The following is a 25,648-nucleotide window of genomic DNA, read 5'->3' as shown; positions in this document are numbered from 1 at the left end:
GAGGTGGAGGAATCAGGCTCCCTGGCTTCAGACTATACTACAAAGCTACAGTAATCAAGACAGTATGGTACTGGCACAAAAACAGAAATATAGATCAATGGAACAGGATAGAAAGCCCAGAGATAAAACCACACACATATGGTCACCTTATCTTTGATAAAGGAGGCAAGCATATACAGTGGAGAAAAGATAGCCTCTTCAATAAGTGGTGCTGGGAAAACTGGACAGCTACATGGAAAAGAATGATATTAGAACACTCCCTAACACCATACACAAAAAGAAACTCAAAATGTATTAAAGACCTAAATGTAAGGCCAGACACCATCAAACTCTTAGAGGAAAACATAGGCAGAACACTCTATGACATAAATCACAGCAAGATCCTTTTTGACCCACCTCCTAGAGAAATGGAAATAAAAACAAAAATAAACAAATGAGATCTAATGAAGCTTAAAAGCTTTTGCACAGCAAAGGAAACCATAAACAAGACGAAAAGACAACCCTTAGAATGGGAGAAAATATTTGCAAATGAAGCAACTGCGAAAGGATTAATCTCCAAAACATACAAGCAACTCATGCAGCTCAATATCAAAAAAACAAACAACCCAATCCAAAAATGAGCAGAAGACCTAAACAGACATTTCTCCAAAGAAGATATACAGATTGCCAACAAACACATGAAAGAATGCTCAACATCATTAATCATTAGAGAAATGCAAATCAAAACTACAATGAGATATCATCTCACACCTGGCAGAATGGCCATCATCAAAAAATCTACAAACAATAAATGCTGGAGAGGGTGTGGAGAGAAGGGAACCCTCTTGCACTGTTGGTGGGAATGTAAACTGATACAGCCACTATGGAGAACAGTATGGAGTTTCCTTAAAAAACTAAAAATATTTTTTAAAAAAACAAGAACAAAAACAAAAATACTAAAAATAGAACTACCATACGACCTAGCAATCCCACTACTGGGCATATACCCTGAGAAAACCATAATTCAAAAAGAGTCATGTACCAAAATGTTCATTGCAGCTCTATTTACAGTAGCCAGGACATGGAAGCAACCTAAGTGTCCATCAACAGAGGAATGGATAAAGAAGATGTGGCACATATATCAATGGAATATTACTCAGCCATAAAAAGGAATGAAAGTGAGTTATTTGTAGTGAGGTGGATGGACCTAGAGACTGTCATACAGAGTGAAGTAAGTCAGAAAGAGAAAAACAAATACCGTATGCTAACACATATATATGGAATCTAAAAAAAAAGAAAAAAGGAAAAATGTGGTCAGAAGAACCTAGGGGCAAGACGAGAATAAAGAGGCAGACCTACTAGAGAATGGACTTGAGGATACGGGGAGGGGGAAGGGTAAGCTGGGACAAAGTGAGCGAGTGGCATGGACATATATACACTATCAAACGTAAAATAGATAACTAGTGGGAAGCAGCCGCATAGCAGTGCGAGATCAGCTCGGTGCTTTGTGACCACCTAGAGGGGTGGGATAGGGAGTGTGGGAGGGAGGGAGATGCAATAGGGAAGAGATATGGGGACACATATATATGTATAACTGATTCACTTTGTTATAAAGCAGAAACTAACACACCATTGTAAAGCAATTATACTCTAATAAAGATGTTAAAAAAATGAAAAGAAAAAAAAAGAAGTGTTAATGGAGCCAAATGGAATTAATTGTATGTCTGCAGAAGTGGGGGCATGGAAATAGGTGGGCCATTCAGTGAAGGGTAGGCTGGTAGCCTGTTTCAATCCATGAAGGTTGAACAGAAGTGTTCTGTAAAAGTAAATAATGAGCTGCAATTTGTAAGCTGCCTTCTCCTTCACTTCCTCCAGGTCAATGCTTGTTTGTAACTGAATATTTCTTAAGCAGTTTGTCTGTCACTTTATCCATAGGTGAGTGACTTCATAATAAAACATCCTATCAACATGCAAATTCACTATTTTATGGATTTTTACTATTACTCACATTTATAGCTCCTAATAATATTTACAGTAAATAAATGTTATCACCTTATACACAAAGAACCACTGAAATGTCATTATAATATGACCCCATGGAAGGGTTATATATTGACTTATATAATACAGATTTTTTTAAACCCAGGTTTGGGCCCATAAAGTAACAGTGCATTTGCACAACATTTTCTGACTTGACTTTAAGCTTATATATCCTCATTCCCTAGGAAAAGATTATGTGGGGTTCTAGTCTGTACCTAGGGCATTGTCTTGATATAGAGAAAGCATGAAGGCAGTCGCTCACAGGTTTGACAGGATCAGGTCCAGAACTAGGGGCCTGGGTTCTAACAACAGGATTTGCTCTGGGGTGCCTCTGGCTCTCCCCTGTCCCTTTCCAAGGAGCTCACTTTCTCTCTCCCTTTGATCTGGTCAGCAGTCCCTCTTCCTTTCTTCAGTGTCCCCCTCCCCCTTCCCTGCCCTCTCAGGAGGTGGGGCTCAGGCACACACTCCCTGTACACTGTGGCTCCTGCACCTGTCACATTATTCTACAGTTATTTGTTCTTCTTCACACCCCACCAGGCCACCAGTTTTTCTAGGGCTACAATGGTGTCTTTTAAAAAATGTTTCTACTGTGAAATAGATCATACATTCAAAAGTATATTTATCACCTGTATGTACATTTTAAAGAACAATAAAATGAATTGTTTTTGAACTCCCCAATCCCTTCACCTCCTGTACCCCTAGAGGTAACCGTCCTTGAATTGGTTATTCACAAGGTATGGGTTGTTCACAAGTATTGATTTTGAACTTTATAAAAATGGGATTTATATATGCATTCTCATGGTGCTTGCTTCTGACCTAGGTATTTCACCCAAGATAATGTTCATCCATATTGTTACAAGTAGCTATTGCTCATTTATTTTCACCTCTTGGTAGAATTTCATTGTATGTATTCTCCACAGTTTATCTTTTCTACTTTGATTGACATTTTGGTCATGTCTAGTGTTATGCCATCACAAACAATGCTGATGTGAACATTCTTGAATGCACATCTTGGACCTCGTGTTTCTCTTAGAGCTATATCTAGGAATGGGATTCACCCTTTCTAGATAATGCCAAATTATTTTCCGAAAGCAATGAACCCAATCTACACTCCAACCAGCAGTGCCCCAAATTTCCCACTGTTTCAGTCTTGCTCACACTTGCTATGGTCAGACTTTTAAACGTTGCCAATCTGATGGGTATAAAATGAAATTTCATGATGTTTTTAAAGAAGACTTCTTTTTCATTCCCCAATTCCTAGCACCTAACAGAGGATTATGCAAGTTAGTGGAAGCTCACAGATCTTTTATTTGGTGAATGAACAGCAATAATGCAATGTGACAAGTACAATTATAGAGAAGAATGTTAAGAATATATTTGTAAATTAACCATGTGTCCCTTACGTCTTCCAATCTAGTTGCACAATGGAATCACCTGGGTATCCTTTTATTTTATTATTGTCATTTCATTATGAAAAAACTTCAAACATACAGTAAGGTTGGGAGGATTTTACAGTGAAAGCATACACCTAGATCCTCCCATTAGCATTTTACTATACTTGCTCTAGGGGGATTCTTTTGAAAAATGTCATGCTCCAAGGCTGGGATTCTGATTCTATAGCTCTGAAATGGAAGAAAAGAATCTATCTTTGTTTCTTTGTTTTTGTTTTTGTTTTTAAACTCCCCAGGTGATTTTGAGGAGCAGCCTGCCTTGGAAACCACAGCCTGAAGGAACTTGCTGCAATAAATGAAAAAGACAGATTTATAATTAGCCCAACAGTGTTCATCCTTTGTGGTGGGGAAAAAGTTCTGCTGGTTGCCTAAAGCCATTTTCTCAGCTCACCAGCATTCCTGGGAAATGTGTCACCTAGCATCAGTTTTGCAAAGGTGTGGACAGGTTCTTGGGAGGTGGCAGGCCAGGTCCTCTCAGCACTAGAAGCCAAGAAGGATCCAGCTCCGGTCCATCTTGACTCTTCCCTCTGAACATCACAGGCAGAGAGAGGAACTCGCCCTTCAGATGCAAGCCAGCTCCTGTCAACATTTGGGTGCTGTTATGGGCTGAACTGTATCCCCCCCAAATTCATATGTTGAAGCCCCAGTATCTCAACAATATAACCGTATTTCGAGATAAGGTCTTTAAAGAGGTAATTAAGTTAAAATGAGGTCATATGATGGGTTCCAACCCAATAAGACCAGTGTCCTTACAAGAAGAGGAAATCTGGACACAGACACACAGAGTGAAGACCATGTGAAGACCTAGAAGGTGGCCATCTGCAAGCTAAGGAGAGAGGCCCCAGTAGAAACCAACCCTGAGGACACCTTGATCTTGGACTTCTAGCCTCGAGGACTGTTAGAAAGTTAATTTCTGTTTTTTAAGCCACGCTGTTTGTGGAACATTGTTATGGTAACCCTGGCAAACTAATACAGGTGTGGAGGGGAAGGCACCAAGCCTAGAGTCAGGCAACAGGACAGGCAGACCCAGGCTCCCGCCTCCCCAGCTCCCCAGCTCCCCACAGAGCAGGCCTCCATCCACAACTGGTCAGAGTTGCCAGAGAAGGCGCCACTGCCCAGTGCCCTCCCCATGGGGGCTGCAAGGAAACAGAAACACACATCCTCTCCGGGCCCTTGTTCCTCAGAGAGGTCCTCAGAACCATCAGCAGGCCCACCTGCAGCCGAGCGGCCTCAGAACGCAACGTAATGACAGGCTCAGGGAGGCTTCAGCCTCCCCCTCACACCTCAAACCTTCCCGCACAATCCCACCGCACCGAGCCTCGCCTTCACACAGCCTCTTTCACTCACAGAGTGGAAATGAAATTTGGCTCACTGCTCCAAATTTTGAACCATGTGGCTCAAGTAAATAAAGTTTGCTTCTGCACATTTTCCCACCAGTCTTAAGACACATGATGAATTCTGAGAAGCAACAACGCTAATTGTGTAAAACAGCACTTTTTGTCAGACAGAAGCTATTTTTTTCAGAGACAGCCGACTTTAATATTTTCATATTTAAATAAAAATATAAATTATACAAGTATATATGAATACATATATTTTCCAAGGACATAGCTTTGTTTTGTATCCCTGTGGGGATAGTGCCATTACCATTACATGCAAAATTGGAATTGTAAGCATTGCCATTTTTTTAAATGGGAGTATAGTTGATTTACAATAATGTGTTTGTTTCAGATGTACAGCATAGTGATTCAGTTTTTTTTTTTCAGATTATGTTCCATTATAGGTTACTACAAGATATTGAATATAATTCCCTGTGCTATATAGTAAATCCTTGTTGCTTATCTATTTTGTGTAAAGTAGTTTGTATCTGTTAATCCCATACTCCTAATTTCTCCCACCCTTTCCCCTTTGGCAACCATAAATTTGTTTTCTATGTCTGTGAGTCTGTTTCTGTTTTGTATATAGAATTCATTTGTATTTTTTTTAGATTCTACAGATAAGTGATATCATATGGTATTTATCTTTCTCTGTCTGACTTACTTGACTAATTATAATATTCTCTAGGTCCAACCATGTTGCTGCAAATGGCAATATTTCATTTTTTTAAATGGTTGAGTTATATATATATACACACATATATATACATATACACATATTTATACATATACACATTATACATATATAATTATATATATGTGTATATATATGTGTGTGTGTGTATATATATATATCACATCTTCTTAAGCCATTCATCTGTTGATGGGCACTTGGGTTGTTTCCATGTCTTGGTTATTGTAAATAGTGCTGCTATGAACATTGGGGTGCATGTATCTTTTTGAATTAGAGTTTTTGTCTTTTCCAGATATATGCCCAGGAGTGGGATTGCTGGATCATATGGTAGCTCTATTTTTAGTTTTTTAAGGAACCTCCATACTGTGCTCCATAGTGGCTGCAAAAATTTACATTCCCACCAACAGTGTAGGAGGGTTCTCTTTTCTCCATACCCTCTCCAGCATTTATTTGTAGACTTTTTGATGATGGCTATTCTGAGTGGTGTGAGGTGATACTTCATTGTAGTTTTGATTTGCATTTCTCTAATAATTAGCGATGTTGAGAATCTTTTCATGTGCCTGTTGGCCATCTGTATGTTGTCTTTGGAAAAATATCCATTTAGGGCTTCTGCCCATTTTTTGATTGAGTTGTTTGTTTTTTCAATATTGAGTTGTATGAGCTGTTTGTGTATTTTGGATATCAACCCCTGTTGGTTGCATCATTTGTAAATATTTTCTCCCATTCTGTAGGTTGTCTTTTCATTTTGTTGATAGTTTACTTTCCTGTGCAAAAAGCTTTTAAGTTTGATTAGTTTCCATTTGTTTATTTTTACTTTTATTTTCCTTTGCCTTGGGAGACTGAAACTGCTATGATTTATATCAGAGAATGTCTGCCTATGTTCTCTTCTAGGAGTTTTATGTCATGTCTTATATTTAGGTCTTTAAACCATTTTGAGTTTATTTTTGTATATGACGTGAGGCAGTCAATCTAATTTCATTGATTTGCAAGTAGCTGTTCAGCTTTCCCAACACCACTTGTTGAAGAGACTCTTTTCTCCATTGTGTATTCTTGTGTCTTTTGTCATAGATTAATTGACATAGGTGTGTGGGTTTATATCCGGGCTTTCTATTCTGTTATGTTGATCTATATATCTGTTTTTGTGCCAATACCATGCTGTTTTTATTATTGTAGCTTTATAGTATGGTCTGAAGTCTGGAAGGATTATATCTCCAGCTTTGTTCTTTTTCCAGACAGAGGCTATTTTTTATATTTACCACATTTAATATCTTTTTCAGTCCTCTTAGATATAATTTGAACCTTTTGATTATTTTTCCGACCTGCTTGATTGCAATAAGCTATTTCTCCTGGCCCTGATCTGCTACCATCACCATCACCATCATCACCAGCCAGCCTGGGCACACCTGCCTCCCACAGTTTAAAAATCTCCTTTGGCATTTCATTTCTTACCACATTCTTCATTTGCAAGGCTGCCCCTGCAGGTCTCCATAGAGGGAATCCTCTGATCAGAGGGAGTCCTATGTGGACATCCATTACAAGAGTAAGCAACTTAGATAAGTTTCATGTTTTGAGGTAGGGGGTTTCACAGGTATCTCTCTCCCTGCTTCTTCCTCTCCTGAGATTATTGAATTATTGAATTATCTTTGAATACTATAACTCCTCCATGTGCCTCCCTACTTGGTAATTTTGTCCCTTAAAAACTTTGGTTTATTACATTCCATGTCTCACTCCACCCCTTTTGTTTCCAAGCTGTCTGTGCAGGTTTTTCTGTTCTTCAATCCTGTTTTACTTCTTGCTGTTGTTTACACAGTTCTTCTTTTTGTGTTTCAGCGTTGCAGTTAGCACTGTAATTCAGTTGTTCGTTCAGTCTCCTAATTCCAACCAACCACCTTCAAATACTTCTTACCCTTCAGTCCCCAAAGCCCCAATTCTACAAATTGGTTTGGCTTGGGGTATCTTCCTGACAGGAAGGGGGGAGGGTAGTCATTTTAGAATGGAAATCCCTACATTGGGCAAAATTGCTTTTTGTGAAAGCTTCGTCTGTCTGATCCAGTATTAAAGAATGGCCACACCTAGGGTGACTGACCGAGTATGAGAGTGGCATTCATCCTGAGATGGAGAGTTTCTCAAATGTGGACAAATGTTTCTTCTGAACCCTCAATTATTCATTTGAAGCCCCCCAGCTGCTGGAGGCTGCTCTTAGGGAGGGGATGAGTAAAAGTGACTAGGCACCCACTTTTACCGGACAGGGAAGAGGGGAGCATAGAATGAAAAATGTACGTGCATGCATGTGCCTTTGTGTGTGTGTGTGTGTGTGTGTGTGTGTGAGACAAGGGTAACAGCTGTATCTCAAGTAGCAGCAGATATTCAGAAACAAACAGAGCCAGGGATGATCTTGCCCATCAACAGAGTTGATCATGCCCATGTGGTCTGTTTTCAGACCTATTTTGAAAGGTCCCTCCATTGTCCCCTCCTCAGATGCCCCACATGTCTCCATTGGGTCCAGCCTTAATGCCCTGAAATCTCCAACTTGGGGATTATCCCTCTGGGCATGGCTGTAAAAGTCCAAGTTAACTTGCAAAAGTATTGTCTAGTAGCCCCTTAAGCCACTAACAAACGTCTTGATGCAAATTGGCTTATCAGATTGGGCAGGCTACAACTGAGCTCTGCTGCCTGGAAGCCTTGACAGTTATTGACACCTCCACGCCAAGTGGATTATCAGACTGGGCAGCACTGGAGCTGGCTTTGCAGGAAGGGGAAGCACAAGCAACTTTAGAATGGTGGACACAGCTGTTTGATGAGAAAGAGCCCACCCACCCCGGCAGAGAGTCTCAGAGAAATGCCAGAAGGTAACAACGTATGGGGTTCTGGGCCCTGGAGAACACATGTCTCAGAATTGATGATTTAACGTTTCTAACATCTAGGAACAGAGGGAAGAGAGGGCATAGCACTGAGATAATTTTCAAAGCCTGATTTCAGAGGAAGGAAAGGAAAGACAAGCTGCTATTGAGCGAGAGCTCTTCAAGTGTGTTCCCCTCCTTCCTGAGCTTTTAGGTTCCTACACCAAAGGTTTTATCTCCCTGATTCACTAAACCACCACTGTCCAACTCCAATAATTCACACCCAAACCAAGCTCGTCTTTGCTCCCAATTATAAAGCATTTGACTGAAATATGACATTAATACTTTCAGTCTTAACTAATGGAGACCACAAAATCTGGGAAGCTCTGTAACCTTCTTGTTCTGTACTATAAAGGGGGCAATTTGACAGGAAGCTCATGCAGCTTCAGGGCCCCATATCGCACAATCCCCCTTCCATGTCCCTGTAGTTGATTTTGTTTGTAATTTTGACTTCCTAAAGAAGCCCCCCCCAAAAAAACTGCATATGCCTGAGACCCCACCAAACCTTGGCCACACTCAAGGAGCACATAGCCAAGTGTGCTTGCATGAGGGTCTTCTTTTTAATTGGGAAAAGCAAACTCCACAAATTCTGCTGGAATTTCCCACAAAACTAGCTTACCAAACAACTTTATATTATGGGCCGTTTAAATGTCCTTTGCTAAGCTGTTTCCTCTTTTTTCTTATCCCTCTTTCTCTGTCATATTCTAGACCATTCTATTTGGAGATGTACTTATACCTTCCTCTTCCTTGCCCCACCCAAGTTTATAACAGGATATGAACAGAGTCCTTTGATATGACACCAAAATGTAGTGTTTCAGAGGGAAATATTGGTGAGTCTATTTTTCCAATTATTATTACTCTTAGGATCCATGCTCAGCTAATATCCATTTGAGACCATTTTATACTAAAGTCAATTGGTATGAAATGGCTTTCTGGACCAGCCTAATTCATAGGGCTGTGCAGCATTCCAATGTTTAATTACCTAATGTGTTTCAAACACAAACACCCTGTAAACTCAAATGACACTGTTTGTGAAAGAACCGTTTGTCGTCTTTGGGATAAGGAGATGAACTGTGACTCTTAGGTTTGGTTTTGTTTTATTTTGTTTTAATAACCACGGGTACACACACGCGCACACACACCTAATCACACTGTCAGCCCAGAATGAGGTGAGGAAAGTCTGGCTTTTCTTGAAGATCTGCTAGGTAACTCTTGGTAGTTTCAGTAAATTATCTTACCCCTTCCCCCTGTATCTGTAATTCATCTTTATTCAAAACGGGGTCCATTTAAAATAGCACCTTTCAGTTGTCTGTGTGTGAAACAGTCTACCCTGCAAGTTTGAGTAGATAAAATGTTAAACATTGTAGCAGGGTCTCCTGAATAGGACTTTCCATTTAGGGTAAGAGCCTGAGAGCCACAGCACTTCCGTCTAGCCCAATCACCCAAGCTGGCCTCATTTGGGAAGGCAGCGTGGGTGGGAGTGTTTGGGTGGCATACCCCCCAAACCACAGTAATTGTAAGGGAAAAGAGCAAATATAAATTAGTGATTCCTCAGCCAGCTACCAATCTTGGTTTCCAAGGGACTCCACCTAAGTCTCTTCAGAAGAATCAGCTTCCCAGGGACCTCCGACAGAAGCTGCACGAATCCACATACATCTTAGTACATTGAACATTTCCCCCCCGGGAGGCTCTTGTTATCTGCCCGGCTCCCCTGGCTCTCTGCCTCCCTGTCAGCCTGTGGGCCTGTCAACCAGAATGCTCCCAGCTTCTCGGGGCTTCCGTGGGAATGCGAGCAGGAAAGGGCTTTGAGAACTGCGGACAGGAAGGTGGTGTCCCTCTGCAGAGCTCTGGGCACCCCACATTTCCCGGAGTGCTGGGGATGCTGAAATGAGCTTCCCTGCTCCCCCAGCACCCCCCACCCGGGGGTTCGGGCAAGTGACTAAATGTCAGCAAATAACGTGTGTAGGGTGGGGGAGCACTAGATGGGGAAGGCGAGGTGGCGAGCGGAGACCCCCCGCCCGGTGGCCCCCCGCAGACAGGGCCGCGGGGGGCGGGGAGGGGCGGCCTGGGCTCGCAGGAGCTCGCTCGGCGGGGCGCCTCCCAGGAAGGAGGGGAGGGGAGCGCCTGTTTACCCAGGAGGGCTGTGCTGATAGCACGTTCCTCGAGTTTACTTTGCTTTCCTTGAGTTTATTGTAAAGGGGTAAAGTTTTCGGATCTGTCACGTGACCCTGACAGGTCCTGCCTATGGCGCGGCAGACCACCCACGCCGAGGGCCATGGAACTGCTTAATAGAAACAGGCTTGTAATTGTGAGTCCGCGCTGCACTCCGCCGAAAGCCTCCGGCGGCCCAGCGCGCCGGGGTTTTTACACTTTCCGTTCCTTTTGTAAAGACGGAGGAGGAGGAGGAGAAGACGAAGACGAAGAAAAAGACGACGACAGGGAAGACAAAGAGATCCGCAGCGACAAGGCTAGGGGGAGACCAGGGAAGACGGGGAGAAGACGGAGGAGCGGAGGACCAGGAAAGGGGGGCACGGGGGAAAAAAGGAATTGATGTGAAATCCAAGCGCAGCGTCCGCGCCATCGGCACCCGCGCTCCGGGCAGGGCTTTGACGGCCGGCTATGGTGAGTGCAGCCGTCTTGGCCGCCGCCGCCACCTCGCCCTCGCGCGGCGTGCGCCCCGGGGACGCGGGATTGCGGGGCCGAGGCGCCCCGCGCGGCGGCCGGAGGGCCAGGCGGGCCGGGCGGGCGGCGCGCCGGGGCCGCGGGGCTGGGTGGGCTCCGCCGGCAGGGCGCGGGGGCGCTGGCCCGCGTCTCCCAGCTCGCTCGCTCTCTCGCACGCTCCGGGCCCCCGCCCCCCGAGGCCGGCCCAGCGGGGCGGGGAGGGGGCTGGCTGCGGGGCCCGGCCGGGGAACGGCTCCGAGGGGAATTCTCACGGAGGGGGTCGCCTGGGATCCCATTTTCACGCTTGAAAGGGTCGCCACCTTGGCTTCCGCTCATCAGCCTGGTGGTGGCTACTGACTGCCAGCGGAGGCAGAGCTGGGGATGGAGGGCTGGTGCGGAGAGTGACAGCGCCGGGGGGAGGGTGCGGGCCGAGAGCGCGCGCGCACCCGGGCGAGTTCTCTCGTCTCCCGGGAGCTCGGGGAGGTCTGCCCGAGGGGCTGGGCACATGCTCTCGCACCCACACCCGGTGCTCTCGGCACCCGGACCGGGACGCTAAATGAGTGGGACGCCCAGGGCTAGGAGAGAAGCACCTTATCAAAACCCGGAGCGCAAACATCCTTCTCCTGGCCGCAGTTGGTGGGAAGAAGAGCCAAAGGGGCTTTCCTGAGTTCAGGAAGGTGCCACGGGTAGGAGAGCTATGTGTTGACCCTTGCACCCACGGAATCGGGCATTCTGGTGCCTGCCAACCATTAAAGAGGTGGGCGGCTAGCCCAATGCTGAGAGGGCTAAGTGTGGCCTGAGGGGAGCCCTGAGGTGGGCCAGACTGATCCAAACCGATTTAGACCCGGTGCCAACACTGGGACCACAGGACTTCCAGAGACTGTACCTTGGGGGTGACATATACTATGTCTCTAGGTATTTAAGTTCATGTTAAAAATTACCCCTCCTTGGTGGGTGAAAAATAACCTCAAAGTTTTCAGATCTCAATTTCCATCACCTAAGAAGAACCATATGGATTGATGTCTATGGAAGACACCTAGAGACCTCTATTTTCCTAGACATGGGAGAGAAGACCATCTTCTTCCCTTTCTATACTTCCTTCCTCCCTAGGGAGGAAAAATATAAAAGAACCAGAGGTAAATCATAAAGACCCACCATGGGTGGCTCTAAGTATTTAATAATTAGATAACTGAGGTCTTGAACTACTACAATAATCCTTTTTCAGCATTCTGTGTGTTCGATTTTTTTTTTTTTTTTTTGGCTCTAGTAGTTCAACATGCAATTAATTGCCTCCACAAAGAAAGACAATGCTTTCTGATATTACCCTTTGTCACTGTCACTTATTATTTCTGGGTGGTACCTCAGGATGAATTATTGCCTCAGGTGCATTGTGTACCCATGTTGTAAAACAAGGGCTTTCAATTGTGAGTTTGTGTGTGTTCCAGTTGTCACCCAGCTTCCTTCCACAAGGCTATAAAACACCTTTGAGTCCAAGATCTTTTTATATTAAAATGTTGAATCAAGGTAGACACCAATGGGCCCATTCTGAATTTGGGGTATTAGCTTCATTTCAAACTCACTGAGAAGTGTATCTAATTCCTGGTTATAATCTTGTCATAATGTAACAATCTATTGGAATAGGAGTTAGCACCATTTGGAATTATTTTGTGAAAAAAAAAGGCTGTTTTTTTACAAATTATCTTCAACTTTCTAAAGATAGAAAAACTAATGAGGCAAATCAATATGTATTGAATGGATTAAAATATCTGTCTTCCCTATTTTATCCTCCTCTCCCTCTCTCTCTCTCTCTCTCTCTCTCTCTCTGTCTCACACACACACACAAACACACACACACACACACACCATTTATTTTCTCCCGCCTCTGCCACAGTGTATAAAGCCCTATTGAGACATGTAGGCGTGATGTGTAAACCGGATTAGCAGTATGAAAGAAAGACACACAATAAGCTGGAATTGTTTTACTTCCCTTTCATTTCTCATGCCTATATCTCTAATAAATTTGTTGCTCCAGCAGTGGGTCAAAGGGATCATGTTGCTCAGCTTCTTTTTCATGTAAGTCCCGATGGCAGAGATCACGGAAGTGAATGGTGTGCCTTCTGCCAAATGCAGAGCTTGATATGGATATATTAGATGGGGAGACAGAGACGAGGAGAGAGATGCAGGGAAAAATGTTCAAAGTCTAGGTCTTTCCAGAATACATCTCTATTGCTTAAAGTAATGTGGCTAAGAAGATATACAGACAAGGGAGGAAATCAATATAAGGGTCAATGCTGTTCTCTTTCAAGTTCATTGTAGACTGAACATTTTCTCTGCAGTTGGTGACATTCCCAGCAAAAGAATACCAATAGCTTTGGCACTGCATAAAGTCTAATTCCCTTTTTCAAACTAGTATGTGAACCTGGAGTAATAAATGTGGAGATTTCTGGGACCTTCTCAGGACATCTTCCCTCTACCACCCCCTCCCCCCACCAAGCTCACTGTAAGCTCAAAAAATGCCAGTGCTCCCGGGTTTGTGCTGTAGACCCCTCATTTACTCTTTTGTAGAATTGGGAGCAGCTTCCCATTAAAGGAGATCAGGGGTAATTAGCAGCATTATTTTGACAAGTTGGCTAGAGCTGTTCCCTTTCCTCCAGTTCTGGGGAGGGGGGATAGGGGAGGAAACAGAAGATGGAAGGGAGAAAGGGAGGGGAGTCATGCTTAAGGGGGTTACATTTTGTGACTGCTGAATCGTTTTTTTCCCTCCCCCTTTTAGACTCATTTTCTACCATCACCTTTAAGCAAATACAAAAGCTGCCAATGAGAAAATAATAAGGCATTCTTAGGGAGCCAAGAAATGGCTTGAATTGAGTCAACTCTTATCCAAGGTACCTGCTTTGAACTGCTCAGGCTCTGGGCCATCACTCATATCCTGTACCCTGGGCTCTCCATCCATAAATAGAATATTACATCAAATCCCCAATTCCTCTCCCCATCATAGCCTCTCAACAGGAATACCTGTGGCACTTAACGTAATGTTTGCAATTCTTTGCATCTGTGGAAAATAGTATTAAACTCAGTAGACAAAATTATAACATGGCCCAAGGGTCAAATTACTAGATATATTTACTCCTTCATTCATTTGTACTCTGCAAATATTAGCTAAATTACATTACATTTTAAAGACCCAATTAGTTGGATCTGGGAAACCAGTGAAAAGTCAAGTCCTATCGTGGTTTTTCATTACTCCACCAAGTGCAGCTCCCATAATTGCTTATCACTGGAATGTCCAAACACAAAGGGCAGATGTTTTATTTCAGTGTCATCATTTGGATAATCAGATGTCATTTCTGAGATGTGTGTGGCATGGCCATGGCTGTTTGACTATTGGAGCAGAGAAGAGAGAAGATATGAGGGAATCATATTTTAAGAGTTTAAGGAATGTGTTTTGAAACTACAAATTCCAATGAAGTCTTGGATCATGATGGGGAGACCAAAATGACAATTAATGCGTTGAGATGGACTTTACTTGGAAAGGGAAAATGGGATACTCAAGAAAGAGGGCCAGCAACTCCTGCTGGTTGAAAAGGCAACAAGCTTCTCACTTGTTGGGTAACTCTCACGGGGGAGCCATGCTGCAGAAAGACCATTAAAGGGACTTTTCCCAGCAGACACCTTCACAGCCCTGGCTCCTCCGGTCAGCCTCATCTCAGATCTAGAGAATACTAGTTGAAGTTAACAAACCCGGTGTGGCGCAGCGGTCCCCCGCACAGGGCATGCATATTAAAGCCGACAATGCTTACAAATGTAAATAAGGGCAGATTGATTAGGAACAACATTATCACTGGGAATGTCGAACTCACATGCATCAGCAATGAGGCAAATTGGGGGCAGGCTCAGCCCTGACCACCCAAGTCGAGCAGGCTTTTACACTGGCTCCTCTTCCCTTTCTTAAAACGTTACAGAAACAAGGCCAATTAGATCCTCAAAGTAATTCATCTCTGTGTATGAAAAAAGCAGACCACAGGGGAAGCGGCGGGTGGGGGTGGGGAGATTAAGATAGCGCTTGTTAGAGCCCAGGCTGGGGATTGCGTCCTGGAACCGATGGGTAGAATTTACAGGCCGAGACCATTGTCTGAAATGCTGAAAAGTTAACCTATCAAACAGCGGGTGAGGGAGCTCAGGGAGCTGAAAACCCCAGAGATCAATGTTCAAAACGTTTAGGAATTAAGTCAAACCCAGGGAAATGAGCCCGAGTGGAAGAGGCTTTGCCATTGAAATGGTGCACATGTAGCAGCGCCAAAACAAGAGGATATGCAGCTGCGTGCGGAGAGTAATAGGGAACCATTATGTGTACATAGCCTATAATTTCATTTTAGAATTCCATAATCTAAGTAGCTATACTGAAATTGCTATAAATAAAAGATTGGGTGGAAAAACTAATATTTTGGTCTAAAACGTTGTAAAGAATTTTGTACAGACACAGCACCCTGCCTATAGCTACATGGTTACCTTTGCTATACAGCACGCCTCAAATATAAAAAGACTGACGTGTCTTTTTAGGGGTTCCACCCCCAATCTTTAAAAATTAATTTCCAGCTGCAAGCACAAAATGGTTTGACTTGAAACGTCTGTAGAACCTTTCAGTGAGAAAAACTAGAATAATAAATCACGTTTCCTGATTTATACTATTTACCAAACATAATAAAGAGCAGGATATTGCTCAAAGATTAAGCTTGCTCTGTGTCGAGCCCAATATTCCTGCGATATTATTTATTAACCTACTGTCATTTGAAATGCACGCTGCTTGTCCTCCCTTCTGCATTTTCGCAGCCCTTCCCAGAGCCGCGCACAAAATCACGTGCTCCTTCGGAGTTTGAGTTTTGAATTTCCGCGCTGGCCTAGTTCTCCGGTCCTCCTCCTGATCTCGTGAACACCCCCAGACACTTCTATTCTCTTTGTCTCTTTATTCTGCAGGACACCCTACCCTGCCCAGGGTACTGCACACGTTTTGCCGGTTTGGGATTCAGAGGGCAGGGCCTCCCAGTGAAACCAGGAAGGAGAAAAAGCTAGAGGGAAGGTGGCGAGGCTGGTAGGGAGAAGAGAGATGGGGGAGAAAAGGGGTGAAAGAGGAAGGAGAAATGAAAGGGGAGATTGAAAGAAGGAAGCAGGGGGAAGCCGCCGAAGAGAAAGTAAGGCGGCGGGGAGGGCTGGCCAACAGACCCCCTGCGGGAGCCGCGTGGGTCGCCCGGGTGGCCGGCGCGCCCGGCTGCAGTCCCTTTCGATAGAGGGCAGCTAAATGGTAAGGGACCCGAGCGCTCAGCGATTGGCCGGCCGCGGGGAGGCCGCGCAGGCATTGGGTAACGTAAGGGGGCCGACCGCCTTCAGGAATGTACTACGGCGCGTCCGGCACGTCCGTCCGCGCCGGCGGGGAGTGCGCCTCGCCTGGGCTCCCAGGAGCCAGCGCTGGAGACTTGGAGCCCGCCTAGCGCTAGCCGAGCGCAACGACTTCCCTACCTGGTTGACCAGGGCTGAGCGGGCGTGAGGAGTCCGGAGCTCCAGCGCGCGCGCAAGCGGGCGCACTCGGACACGCGCCCGCGCGCGTAATAGGCCTCCGTGCCCTAGAGCGCGCGCCGGCCGGGCCCTGGGTCACGTGGTCGCGTGGGCTCCGCCTTCTCCCCCGCTCCTCCCCCTTTCCCTCCATCTGGGTTTCTTTCTTTCCTTTCCTTTCTTTCTTTTTTTTTCAATGAACACACACCGTGTGCATCTTAAAGCCACACTGCCCCATTTCACGGCTTCAGTCGGCTACTTGCTGCCGAGAGTCCCTCTGCAGTTCAACCCAATTTTTAAAAAAGAAAAAAAGGAAAAAAACAAATACTAAGATGAGACAGAATCGAGGGTTTGTGGATCTGGTCCCCATCTCAGGGAGGGACTTAACTTGCAAAAGAAAAATACTCTCAAAAAAAATTTTTTTTACGTAAAAATCGGAGCTGTGTAGACAGTTTAATTTGTCTCTGGCCCCAGGATCCAACTCAGAGTCGCGTGTTTTCTTCTCCAGGGGAAGCGAATCCCCGGCATGTCTCGGTGACACTGGCTGCAGTGTCCGGACAAGTCCTAGCAATCAGCGCACAATTTGATTCAAATGAATCCAGCATCAAAGCCTTTATTCTCCTTTATGTCACGCTACTATTAAATATAACAGGATGCGTACCAGTTTGGGGAGGGGACGTTTAAAACAGACTTTAAATAAATAGGGACTTGTGGTTAATTAAAAAGGGGGGGGGTCCAAATGAATCCAAAATAAGAAAACTTTTCTCTCTTTCTAAAGAAAACATTTCTGTTTCTCCGGGTTGTGAAAAGGATTCTGTTGTTTCTCCTTTACCTATGTCGCATTAAAGATTCAAATAAAAACTCCTCTGCCTCCTTGAGACTACTTCGGTGTCTGGATTCCACGTTTATAAAACACTGACTCCTTCAAACCAGTACTGTGCTGCCGAGGGGTTTTGAGAGGGAAAGGGGCGGGGCGGGGGGGGAGCGAACTTTAAGAAAGGTGGCTTTTCCCAATGTCCCTACTTTCCTCTTTAACTTTCCATTTTGTTTATCTTAATGCGAGGCGTTGTTCCCTGCAAGAGCCTAAGTCTTCTCTTTGGTTATAAAAGAAAAGAGAGAAGGGGAAAAAAAAAATCTGGCACACACTGGCGCACTATCCACCACCCTGTCATTATTGGTGCAGGCCTGGGAATTCAAGCCGGACCTCCCAGTATTTGCTGCAGCTTGAGGCCAAGGTGCCTCTGAAAGGGTTTTCTTTGAGGAATTTCTGAAATTGTTTAAGCGCTTAAAAAAATATTACATTTTCCCCCGTGTCTATCGCGAGGCAAATGCTCGTGGGTGTCTGTGTGTGTGCGCGCGCAAAAAGCATCTTACAAAAAGAAGACACTGTTGAAAAGAAAAGGAATAAGAAAGAAAGGGAGGGGGAGCATTCCTTAATGGAAGTATTGCATGCGAGAAGGTTGGCGCTCTCGGAGGCTCCCCCCGAAGCCGGGGATGCACACACTGGGGTTGCCTACCTGGGTGGTCTCTCTACTTTGGTGAGCTGTTGCTAAGCAGCTAATAATAGTCATGTTTGCTGAGTAATTTCTGCCCTCCGCGAGCCAATCATGTTGCAGAAACCCAAGCCATCTGACAGCCCCGGGGGCGGGAGCTCCAGCCTTTTTCTCTTTCGCTCTCTCTCTCCCCCTCCACCCCCTCCCCTCCTCCTCCTCTTTCTCCAAATGGAGAGAGTTCTTTTTTTTCTTCTTCCATCTCATCTATTGAATCAAGGAGCTGCTGCGGCCGCTGCCCGCTGCACACACACAGAGCGGAGTCCCCAGGTCCCGGGAGCGAGAGAGGCGCGCTGCACTGGGGCAGAATGGTCCAGCGGGTCAGCGAGGAGCACAAGAAAGCAGAGTCCGGGACCAAGCAGCCACCGAGAACCCAGCAGCCAGAGCCCAAGCAGCCCGAGCAGTCCGAGCAGCAGCTTCAGGAGCCGCCACCGCCAGCAGCAGCTGCCGCAGAAGCAGCGGCGGCGGCGGCGGCTGCCCCGGCCCGGCAGCGCTGAGACCCACCGGGCGCCCACGGACCCCGCGGCGGCGGCTCTGCGCTTACCTTCCGCGGCCGCTCGGGCGACCCTTGAGACGCCGAGAGAGTCAGCGAGGCCGGCGGGAGCGGTGGGGATTTGCTGGCGCTTTCTGCAGTGAAGGGGTCGCGGCGCGGGGCGGGGGACGGGTAGGGGGAGTTGGGGACAGCGAGGAGCGCCGCGCGAGCGCCCGAAGGACAGGCTGGCTCCACGCGCCGGCTCTCGTTCTCCGGAGAACTGGATGTGGGCAGCGGCAGCCGCAGAGACCTCGGGACCCCCGCGCAATGTGGCAATGGAAGGCGCAGGGTCTGACTCCCCGGCAGCGGCCGCGGCCGCAGCGGCAGCAGCGCCCGCAGTGTGAGCAGCAGCAGCGGCGGCGGCAGCAGCAGCAGCAGCAGCAGCAGCAGGTCTGTCAACCGGAGCCCCAGCCCGAACAGCCGGCGGCCAGCAGCGTTCTCTCAAGCCGAGCGCCCAGGCGAGCCAGGAGCCCGCAGCGGCGGCAGGAGCGCGCCGGGCCGCCCGGGAAGCCTCGGTTCCCGCGGCGGCGGCGGCGGCAACATGGCCTCGGCTGGTAACGCTGCCGAGCCCCAGGACCGCGGCGGCGACGGCAGCTGCAGCGGGGCCCCGGGCCGGCCGGCCGGTGGCGGGAGGCGCAGAAGGACCGGGGGGCTGCGCCGCAACGCCGCGCCGGACTGGGACTATCTGCACCGGCCCAGCTACTGCGACGCCGCCTTCGCTCTGGAGCAGATTTCCAAGGTGCATTTCAGACTCTCTCCTCTCCTCCCACTCTCTCTTCCCTCCTCTTCCTCTTTGGGATCGTCCCCGCCACACACACACACACACACACACACACACACACACACACACACACACACCCCTTTCCAGGAAAAAAAACCAGACAAGTGGGGATTGAAAAATTCAAACCCTCCCTCCGGTCCTGGGAGGAAAGGGCTGTCTGAAGTCCGCAGGGGGTGGAGGGTGTGTGTGTGTGTGTGTGTGTGTGTGTGTGTGTGCACGCGCCCTCCCCGGCGTGCCTTTTCCGGAGCACTGGAAAGCGGTCCACAGTGGACCACCTCCAGGGCCGCCGCAGCGCGGCACTGCCCTGTACCCCCTGCCCCTGAGCCCCCTACTCCCGCGCCCCTGCCCCTATTTGCAGCCTAAACCCCTGTAATACTGCCACATTTCTTAACCTCTTGGAGGGGGAGGCGGAGTGGAGAGAGGCGGGGGGGGGGGGAGGGAGCCGAAATAAAGGTGGTTTCCCTTTTTGGCAGCCGGTTTTGCTTTTGTTGAGCATGAAATCTGTGCTCCCTTAAAAATTATCCTCGCAAGAGGGTATCTCCCCTCTTCTTTTCCAGTTTTTGAGCTACTTCTTCTCAGAGCCTGTGGGGAAAGGGAAAGTTGTAAACAAATTGCCACCTTAAATCCGCGGTGCGGGTCTGCCGAGCGGCCGGGTTCATTGTGTTTACGAGGTTCGCTGAAATGTGTGGAATCCGGGGAAGGCGAGCACCCAGATAGGGGCCGGCCGGGGCCGCGGCCAGCGCCGGGGAAACGCCACCGCCGGGAGCAGCCAGCGCCCAGCCAGGACCCCCGCCTGCGTCGGCCCAGGCTCTTCCCCTGTGCATTCTGCTGCTTTTCACGTTTAACCAGAAGGGAAGGGAGAGGAGGGAAAGATCCATGTGGCTGCCCTCTTCCGATCACAAATATTGTCGTAAGTTGCAGATGGCTGCCCCACTTCCTAATTCAGCTCACACGGCGTCTCCCAACGCTATGGAAATACGTCGCGAGTGAGCTCCGGCGCCCACGCTCACCACGTGGATCCCAATTTACTACCACGTCGGGCGGGGGATCAGGATGCGGGAGCCCGCCAAACATTGTTCCCAAAGTGCTCTCGTCCCCCAGCCTCTGTCCTCGCCGGAGCACCCCGAGAAGGGTGAAGGCTGGGGCAGGACTTGCGGGGAAGGGCGCCGTGGTTGGCTGGTTCTTAAACATTGGGCTCCATCGCGGGGATTACGCAGACCCTCCCTTCCCAGGTTGGTGTGAATATTGCCTGTGTTGAATGGTGTCTCTCCTCTTTGCCTCGGCTTCCCCTTGTTCTTGCAGCCCCTCCTCCCAGACCTCCAAGTCACACTCGGGGATGCTACGAAGGCCGCGCGTGGGGGCGCCCCTGCTGTGACCAAGGTGCAGCTGCCACGCTGCAGCCTGACTTTGATTTATCACCAGGCCCCCCAACGCCGCTCGTGTTTCCTTGGGCCAACCTGGGTTCCAGCCCGAAGGGCACCCCTCACGGCTGTCGCGGGATGCCGGGCGGGTGCGCGGAAGCTGGCGTGGGCGCGCGGGCCGCGACTCCCCGGCGCTCACTCCTCCTTTCTGCTTCATCCTCAGGGGAAAGCTACTGGCCGGAAAGCGCCGCTGTGGCTGAGAGCGAAGTTTCAGAGACTTCTATTTAAACTGGGTTGTTACATTCAAAAAAACTGCGGCAAGTTCTTGGTTGTAGGCCTCCTCATATTTGGGGCCTTCGCTGTGGGATTAAAGGCAGCTAATCTCGAGACCAACGTGGAGGAGCTGTGGGTGGAAGGTAAGAGATCCAGCGCCCGCCGCAGCGCCCTCTCGTCCCCCACCCCGGGCCCCCTGCCCTTCCTTCCAGTTGATAAAGATATTTGCCAGCATACACCTAGATCCTTTCTGTGAAGAGCGAAAACCCCCTGCCCGCACCAGGGGGAATTGTTTATTGTTTGGGCGCCTGGCCGGGAGCCAGGCCCGCCCGACAAAGGCCGCGCTGTAATCTACTCGGGGCACTGCGCTTTGCGAGGTGTTGTGGGAGAGAGTGGCGAGGGCGGGCCGGCGAGGGCGCGGGGGCCCCTCCGCGGGACAGACCACTCCGCACGGCCGGGGGGCCCCCACGTCCCGCCGCCACCGCCGCTCGCTTCCGCCGCGCGCCGAGACGCGGCCAGAGGAAGGCCTCTCGGCTCCGGGCTGTACTCCTCGGTTTCCTTCCCTCCCCCACCCCCACCCACCGCGTCCAAAGAGAAAGGAGGGTGTGGGGGGGGGGCAGAGAGAGGCCACCCCTCCGGCTGGAGGGAGTGTGCGCGCCCCCGGCGGCCGCGACCGCCGCGCTGAGGGCGGGGGGCGGGCAGAGCGCGGGCCTGCGGAGGCGGCGGCGTGTGTGGTCCTGTTTTTGGACAGCTTTCAACTCTTGGGGAAAAAAACATTTGTCTCAAGGTACAAAAAGGGGGGGGGGGTGGGGGGAAAGGAGTTGGAAAAAAAGCAGTAAAGCACAGACTAGAACGCTTGTTTGCAAAGTAGATTAATGTTTCCTCGCGGGTGGGGGCTTTTAAAATGGAATTATGCTGGGGGAAGGCTGCGTTTTGGAGGCTGAAAGAATAAATGTGTTTTAAGAAAGCGGGTTTGGAGGGAGGGGCCGCAGGAGCTCTCCTAGGGGTTATGCCAGTCTTTTATCCACATTCCTCAATTTGGGGGTTCTTGAAGCCTTTTTTTAAGTGATTGTAAATTTAAAATAGATCACACCTCCCACCCCCGACACCCCAGACAGAAACATTTTACTTTTTTTTTTTTTTTTTTGTAACTCTCTTGATTCAGGGGTTTTGTTTTGGGAGCGGTTGTTTTATTTTCTGTTCGTTGTTTTTTTATTCTTTTTGGAAAGTAACAGAGTTGCTGTTTGGAAACATTTTAACCCCTAAACACTGCTTAGGGAATCTCTTACAATGAGCTGGAAGGGAAGGATTGCCGTAATTATGTAGATTTTTCACACGAGGATATCTGAGGCATTCCTAGTGAAAGCTATCTAAGACAAAATTTGGAAGCCTAAGAGTTACATGCATAATTGCATAATTGATCCCTTTCAGAATGCTGCTGGAGAACTAACCTTGGAGAATATTTTGTTAATCTTGCCTTGTTTGTGAAGATTCAGCTTTCAGTGTTTTGCAAGAATATGGTGGTGTCTTCCATTGAGTAGTGACAAAATAATAGTCCAAATAATTAAGACCAGAAAACATTCTTGCCTTAAGAAGCTTGGTAATTAATACAAGTGTTCTTTGGATTGAATCCATGGGGTAATTTACCTCAACTCGGCACCTCATTGTCATTGATAGATAAAGAAGGGTTTTAATAAGCACCTATGATGTCCTAGCAGCAAGTTTACTGAGCATCTATAATGGCCCTAGCACTGTCTAGGCACTGTAAGTGACACTAAAGATGTGAGACACTCCAAGTGCACAAATTCATGCACTTAAAACTACTAGAGTTGAATGTCAGACTTGCACTAAATTTGAGCTCACAATTGCAGTAGGCCATGAAAGTTAAATGGAAAAAGGAAAAAGCTTCCATGGAGGTGGTGAGGCAAATTAGAGCGACCTAGAGAGTGGAGGAGGGAGGGAGTTCTAGGCAAGAGCTCAGAAAGGGGGTCAAGCAAAGGCCCAAGCTTGAGTGGACAGCCAGCAGTGGGAGACCCCCAGTGTGGCGGGGATAGGGTGCAGTGGCTCCATTGGGCCCTGGGCAGCAGGTTGGGCCCTGGACCGCAGGACTGCAGTTTGGAAATGATGTGATTGGCTAGACTGTGGGGAGCTACCACAGGTTCTAAGACAGAGCAAGTGATGAGCAAAGGGGGCTCCCAGCTCTGTCCAAATGTTCACTTTCTGCTACTTGGGCCAACAGATTTGTTGGGTGTCATGATGATGACGAAAGACTATATCTTGTTGTTTTGAGCAAGACTTTTCAGTAGATTGTTAATAAGTTTAAAGAGAACTAATGTAAAAAAAAAAAAGAGCTAATGTAACTTATTTATGTAACATTTTATAAATATTTCTAGAATTAACTATGTTTTTGCATTACACAACTCATGTCAAGTCCCGGGAGGAGAAACATGCTTATTAGCTTTCTCACTTGGGCTCTAGCTTAGTGACAGAGTGTTGGGGAGTGACACACCTGAGATAAGACTCATTTTGCCTACTTTGGGCCTCTGAGCTATTTTCCTTCCCGTTCTGTTTTGGCAGTTTCAGTGTGGCGCACTGGTTCTTTGGCCAAGTATTATTTACTCAATACTATCACTTGTTGAGCAACTACCCTTACCATTTATTATATATTATTACATGCCTTACCACTCAGTAAAGTAGCTATCTATTATTATGTTTATTTTTATAACCTGATAACTTGTGTAATATTTTTAACATGTAAGTGAATTATTGTCCCATTTTACAAATGAGAAACTATGGGTCCTCTATGTCTCCATGTCCACTTAGCCTACTAGTGACTTAAGTCAACCTGGTCTCCTGTTGCCTTGACCTTGATTTCTCATTCATTCATTGCATGCTAGATTCTTCCCATGTAGAAGAAGCAACAGTTTCATAAATGCAAGTAAACCCAACCAGGGAGGCCACCATACCATTTTATAATTTTAATTTAAATTCAAAGTAGAGGTAAAAATGAGGAAGTCTTGTTCCTGACATAGTGAGCTTAGTGTTCATGTCAACAGCAAGTAGTGGAAGCATTTACTTTTCAGAGTAAGAATGCTCTGCTATCCTAGACTTTAGTAGAGTAGAATGAGAAGCAATGTGGAATTTAGGTTAATTGTGTACTTTAATGTCTTAGATAAATTCTTCGTCACTATCAGCAAAGAAGTCTGTTAGATGGTCTTTTCTTAATAGAGACTGCAAATGTTCTGGACATAAGCAAGTGTGGTTGCTACACTAAATAAACCAAATGAATAGAGGTTGCATACTTTCTTAGTTAAAAAGCAACAGAAGAAAGGAAAGCATAAGAGATTTTAAGGGGAGAGAATGCTGAGGGACAGTTTGGAAAATGTTATTTCTCCTGTGGGTAAAAAAATTGACATACATATACACAAACACAAAGGCAACTGTGTACATCTATACTCAGATCCATTCAGAGGACTTCTACCCAGCGGACACACAGACAAGTGGCAGGATGGCAGGGTCACCTTCCAGGACAGCCCTGAGGGAGAGTGACTGAGTCAGGACCAGGGCTGGAGAGGTGAGGGTGGTGGGGCATTCCAGGCCAAAGGAACAGCCTGGGCAAAGGCACAGAGGACAGGGGTGTGGCCTCTGGGAGAACTCCCAGTGCTTGCCTTTGGTTGGGTCATCAGGTTTGATGTGGAAAGCCTTGAGGCTTGGAAGGTCCAGGAAGTTCTCTGATGTGTGCAGGGTGTTTGGCTGAGGGGGCTGCCAGCTCTTCCTTTTAGCCATTCTTTGCCTGCCTCAAGATTTACACTGGTGTATTTGGCCTCCAGCGCCCTGCCTGGTACCAGAGTGCTTCTCATCCTTTCGGGCACAGAAGGGAAATGCCTTCTTTTTAACCTTGCCCATTTCTCTGTTGGCTTTTCATTTTTGCTTAGCACTTTTATGCTTCTGTCTCACTTAATATCTACCCCCCACTCCAGCCCTCTCTCAGACACAAGTTTGTTGTCATGATTCTCCAGTGACAGAACGTTCATTTATCTTTTTGAGCTTTTTGGGTTTTTTCTCAAAGCTTGCTCAGCCCCCAGCCTCCTTTACTGCAAAAAATAACAGCCTTGAAATGAATCCATATTGCCTTGTGTTTGGTTATTAACATCTCTGGAGGCCAGTATCAAGAGAGGACCCAAATTGTGACTGATTTTTTTTTTTTAAGGGAAATGGAAAGTTTTTTTAAAAAATGCTTGCTTGATGTTTCCAAGTGCTCTCGAGTTTGTAGCTAGAGTTTGTAGTTGCTAACATAAGCCTTCGGTGTTCTTGGCTGTTCTTGGCTCTAAGTCAGGCAGTTAGAGGAGATTAATTGAGCTTCACCATCCTTTTCAGTTTAGAGCAAGGTTTCTCACTATTGGCATTTTGGGCTGGATAATTCTCTGTTGTGGGAGCTGTCCTGTGCATTGTAGAATGTTTAATAGCATCCCTGGATTCTACCCACTAGATGCCAGTAGCACT

General features: G+C 47.1%; 1 protein-coding gene across 6 annotated transcripts in view; it reads left to right on the top strand.

Annotated features, from left to right (window-relative positions):
- Nucleotides 1-11,041: 11,041 nt before the first annotated feature.
- PTCH1 (patched 1) overlaps nt 11,042-25,648 on the top strand; it is a 67,123-nt gene continuing 52,516 nt past the window's right edge. For 2 of the 6 annotated variants that reach the window (XR_014265723.1, XM_082469571.1), the window contains exons 1-2: nt 19,133-19,469; nt 21,096-21,288. Coding sequence is in view for 3 of the 6 variants with exons in the window: in XM_082469571.1 (XP_082325697.1) it covers nt 19,272-19,469; nt 21,096-21,288 (391 nt within the window). In the remaining 3 variants the exon portion in view is untranslated. Of the gene's footprint in view, nt 11,063-19,029; nt 19,470-19,988; nt 20,422-20,443; nt 20,744-21,095; nt 21,289-25,648 lie in introns of those variants that run through there. The other 4 variants (XM_082469572.1, XM_082469574.1, XM_082469573.1 and 1 more) reach the window with 4 other exon arrangements.

The sequence above is a fragment of the Balaenoptera physalus genome (assembly GCF_965194825.1).
Source record: "Balaenoptera physalus genome assembly, chromosome: 7".
Lineage (NCBI taxonomy): Eukaryota > Metazoa > Chordata > Mammalia > Artiodactyla > Balaenopteridae > Balaenoptera > Balaenoptera physalus.
Note: the sequence above shows the minus strand (reverse complement) of the source record. Positions and strands in the feature narration are given on the sequence as shown.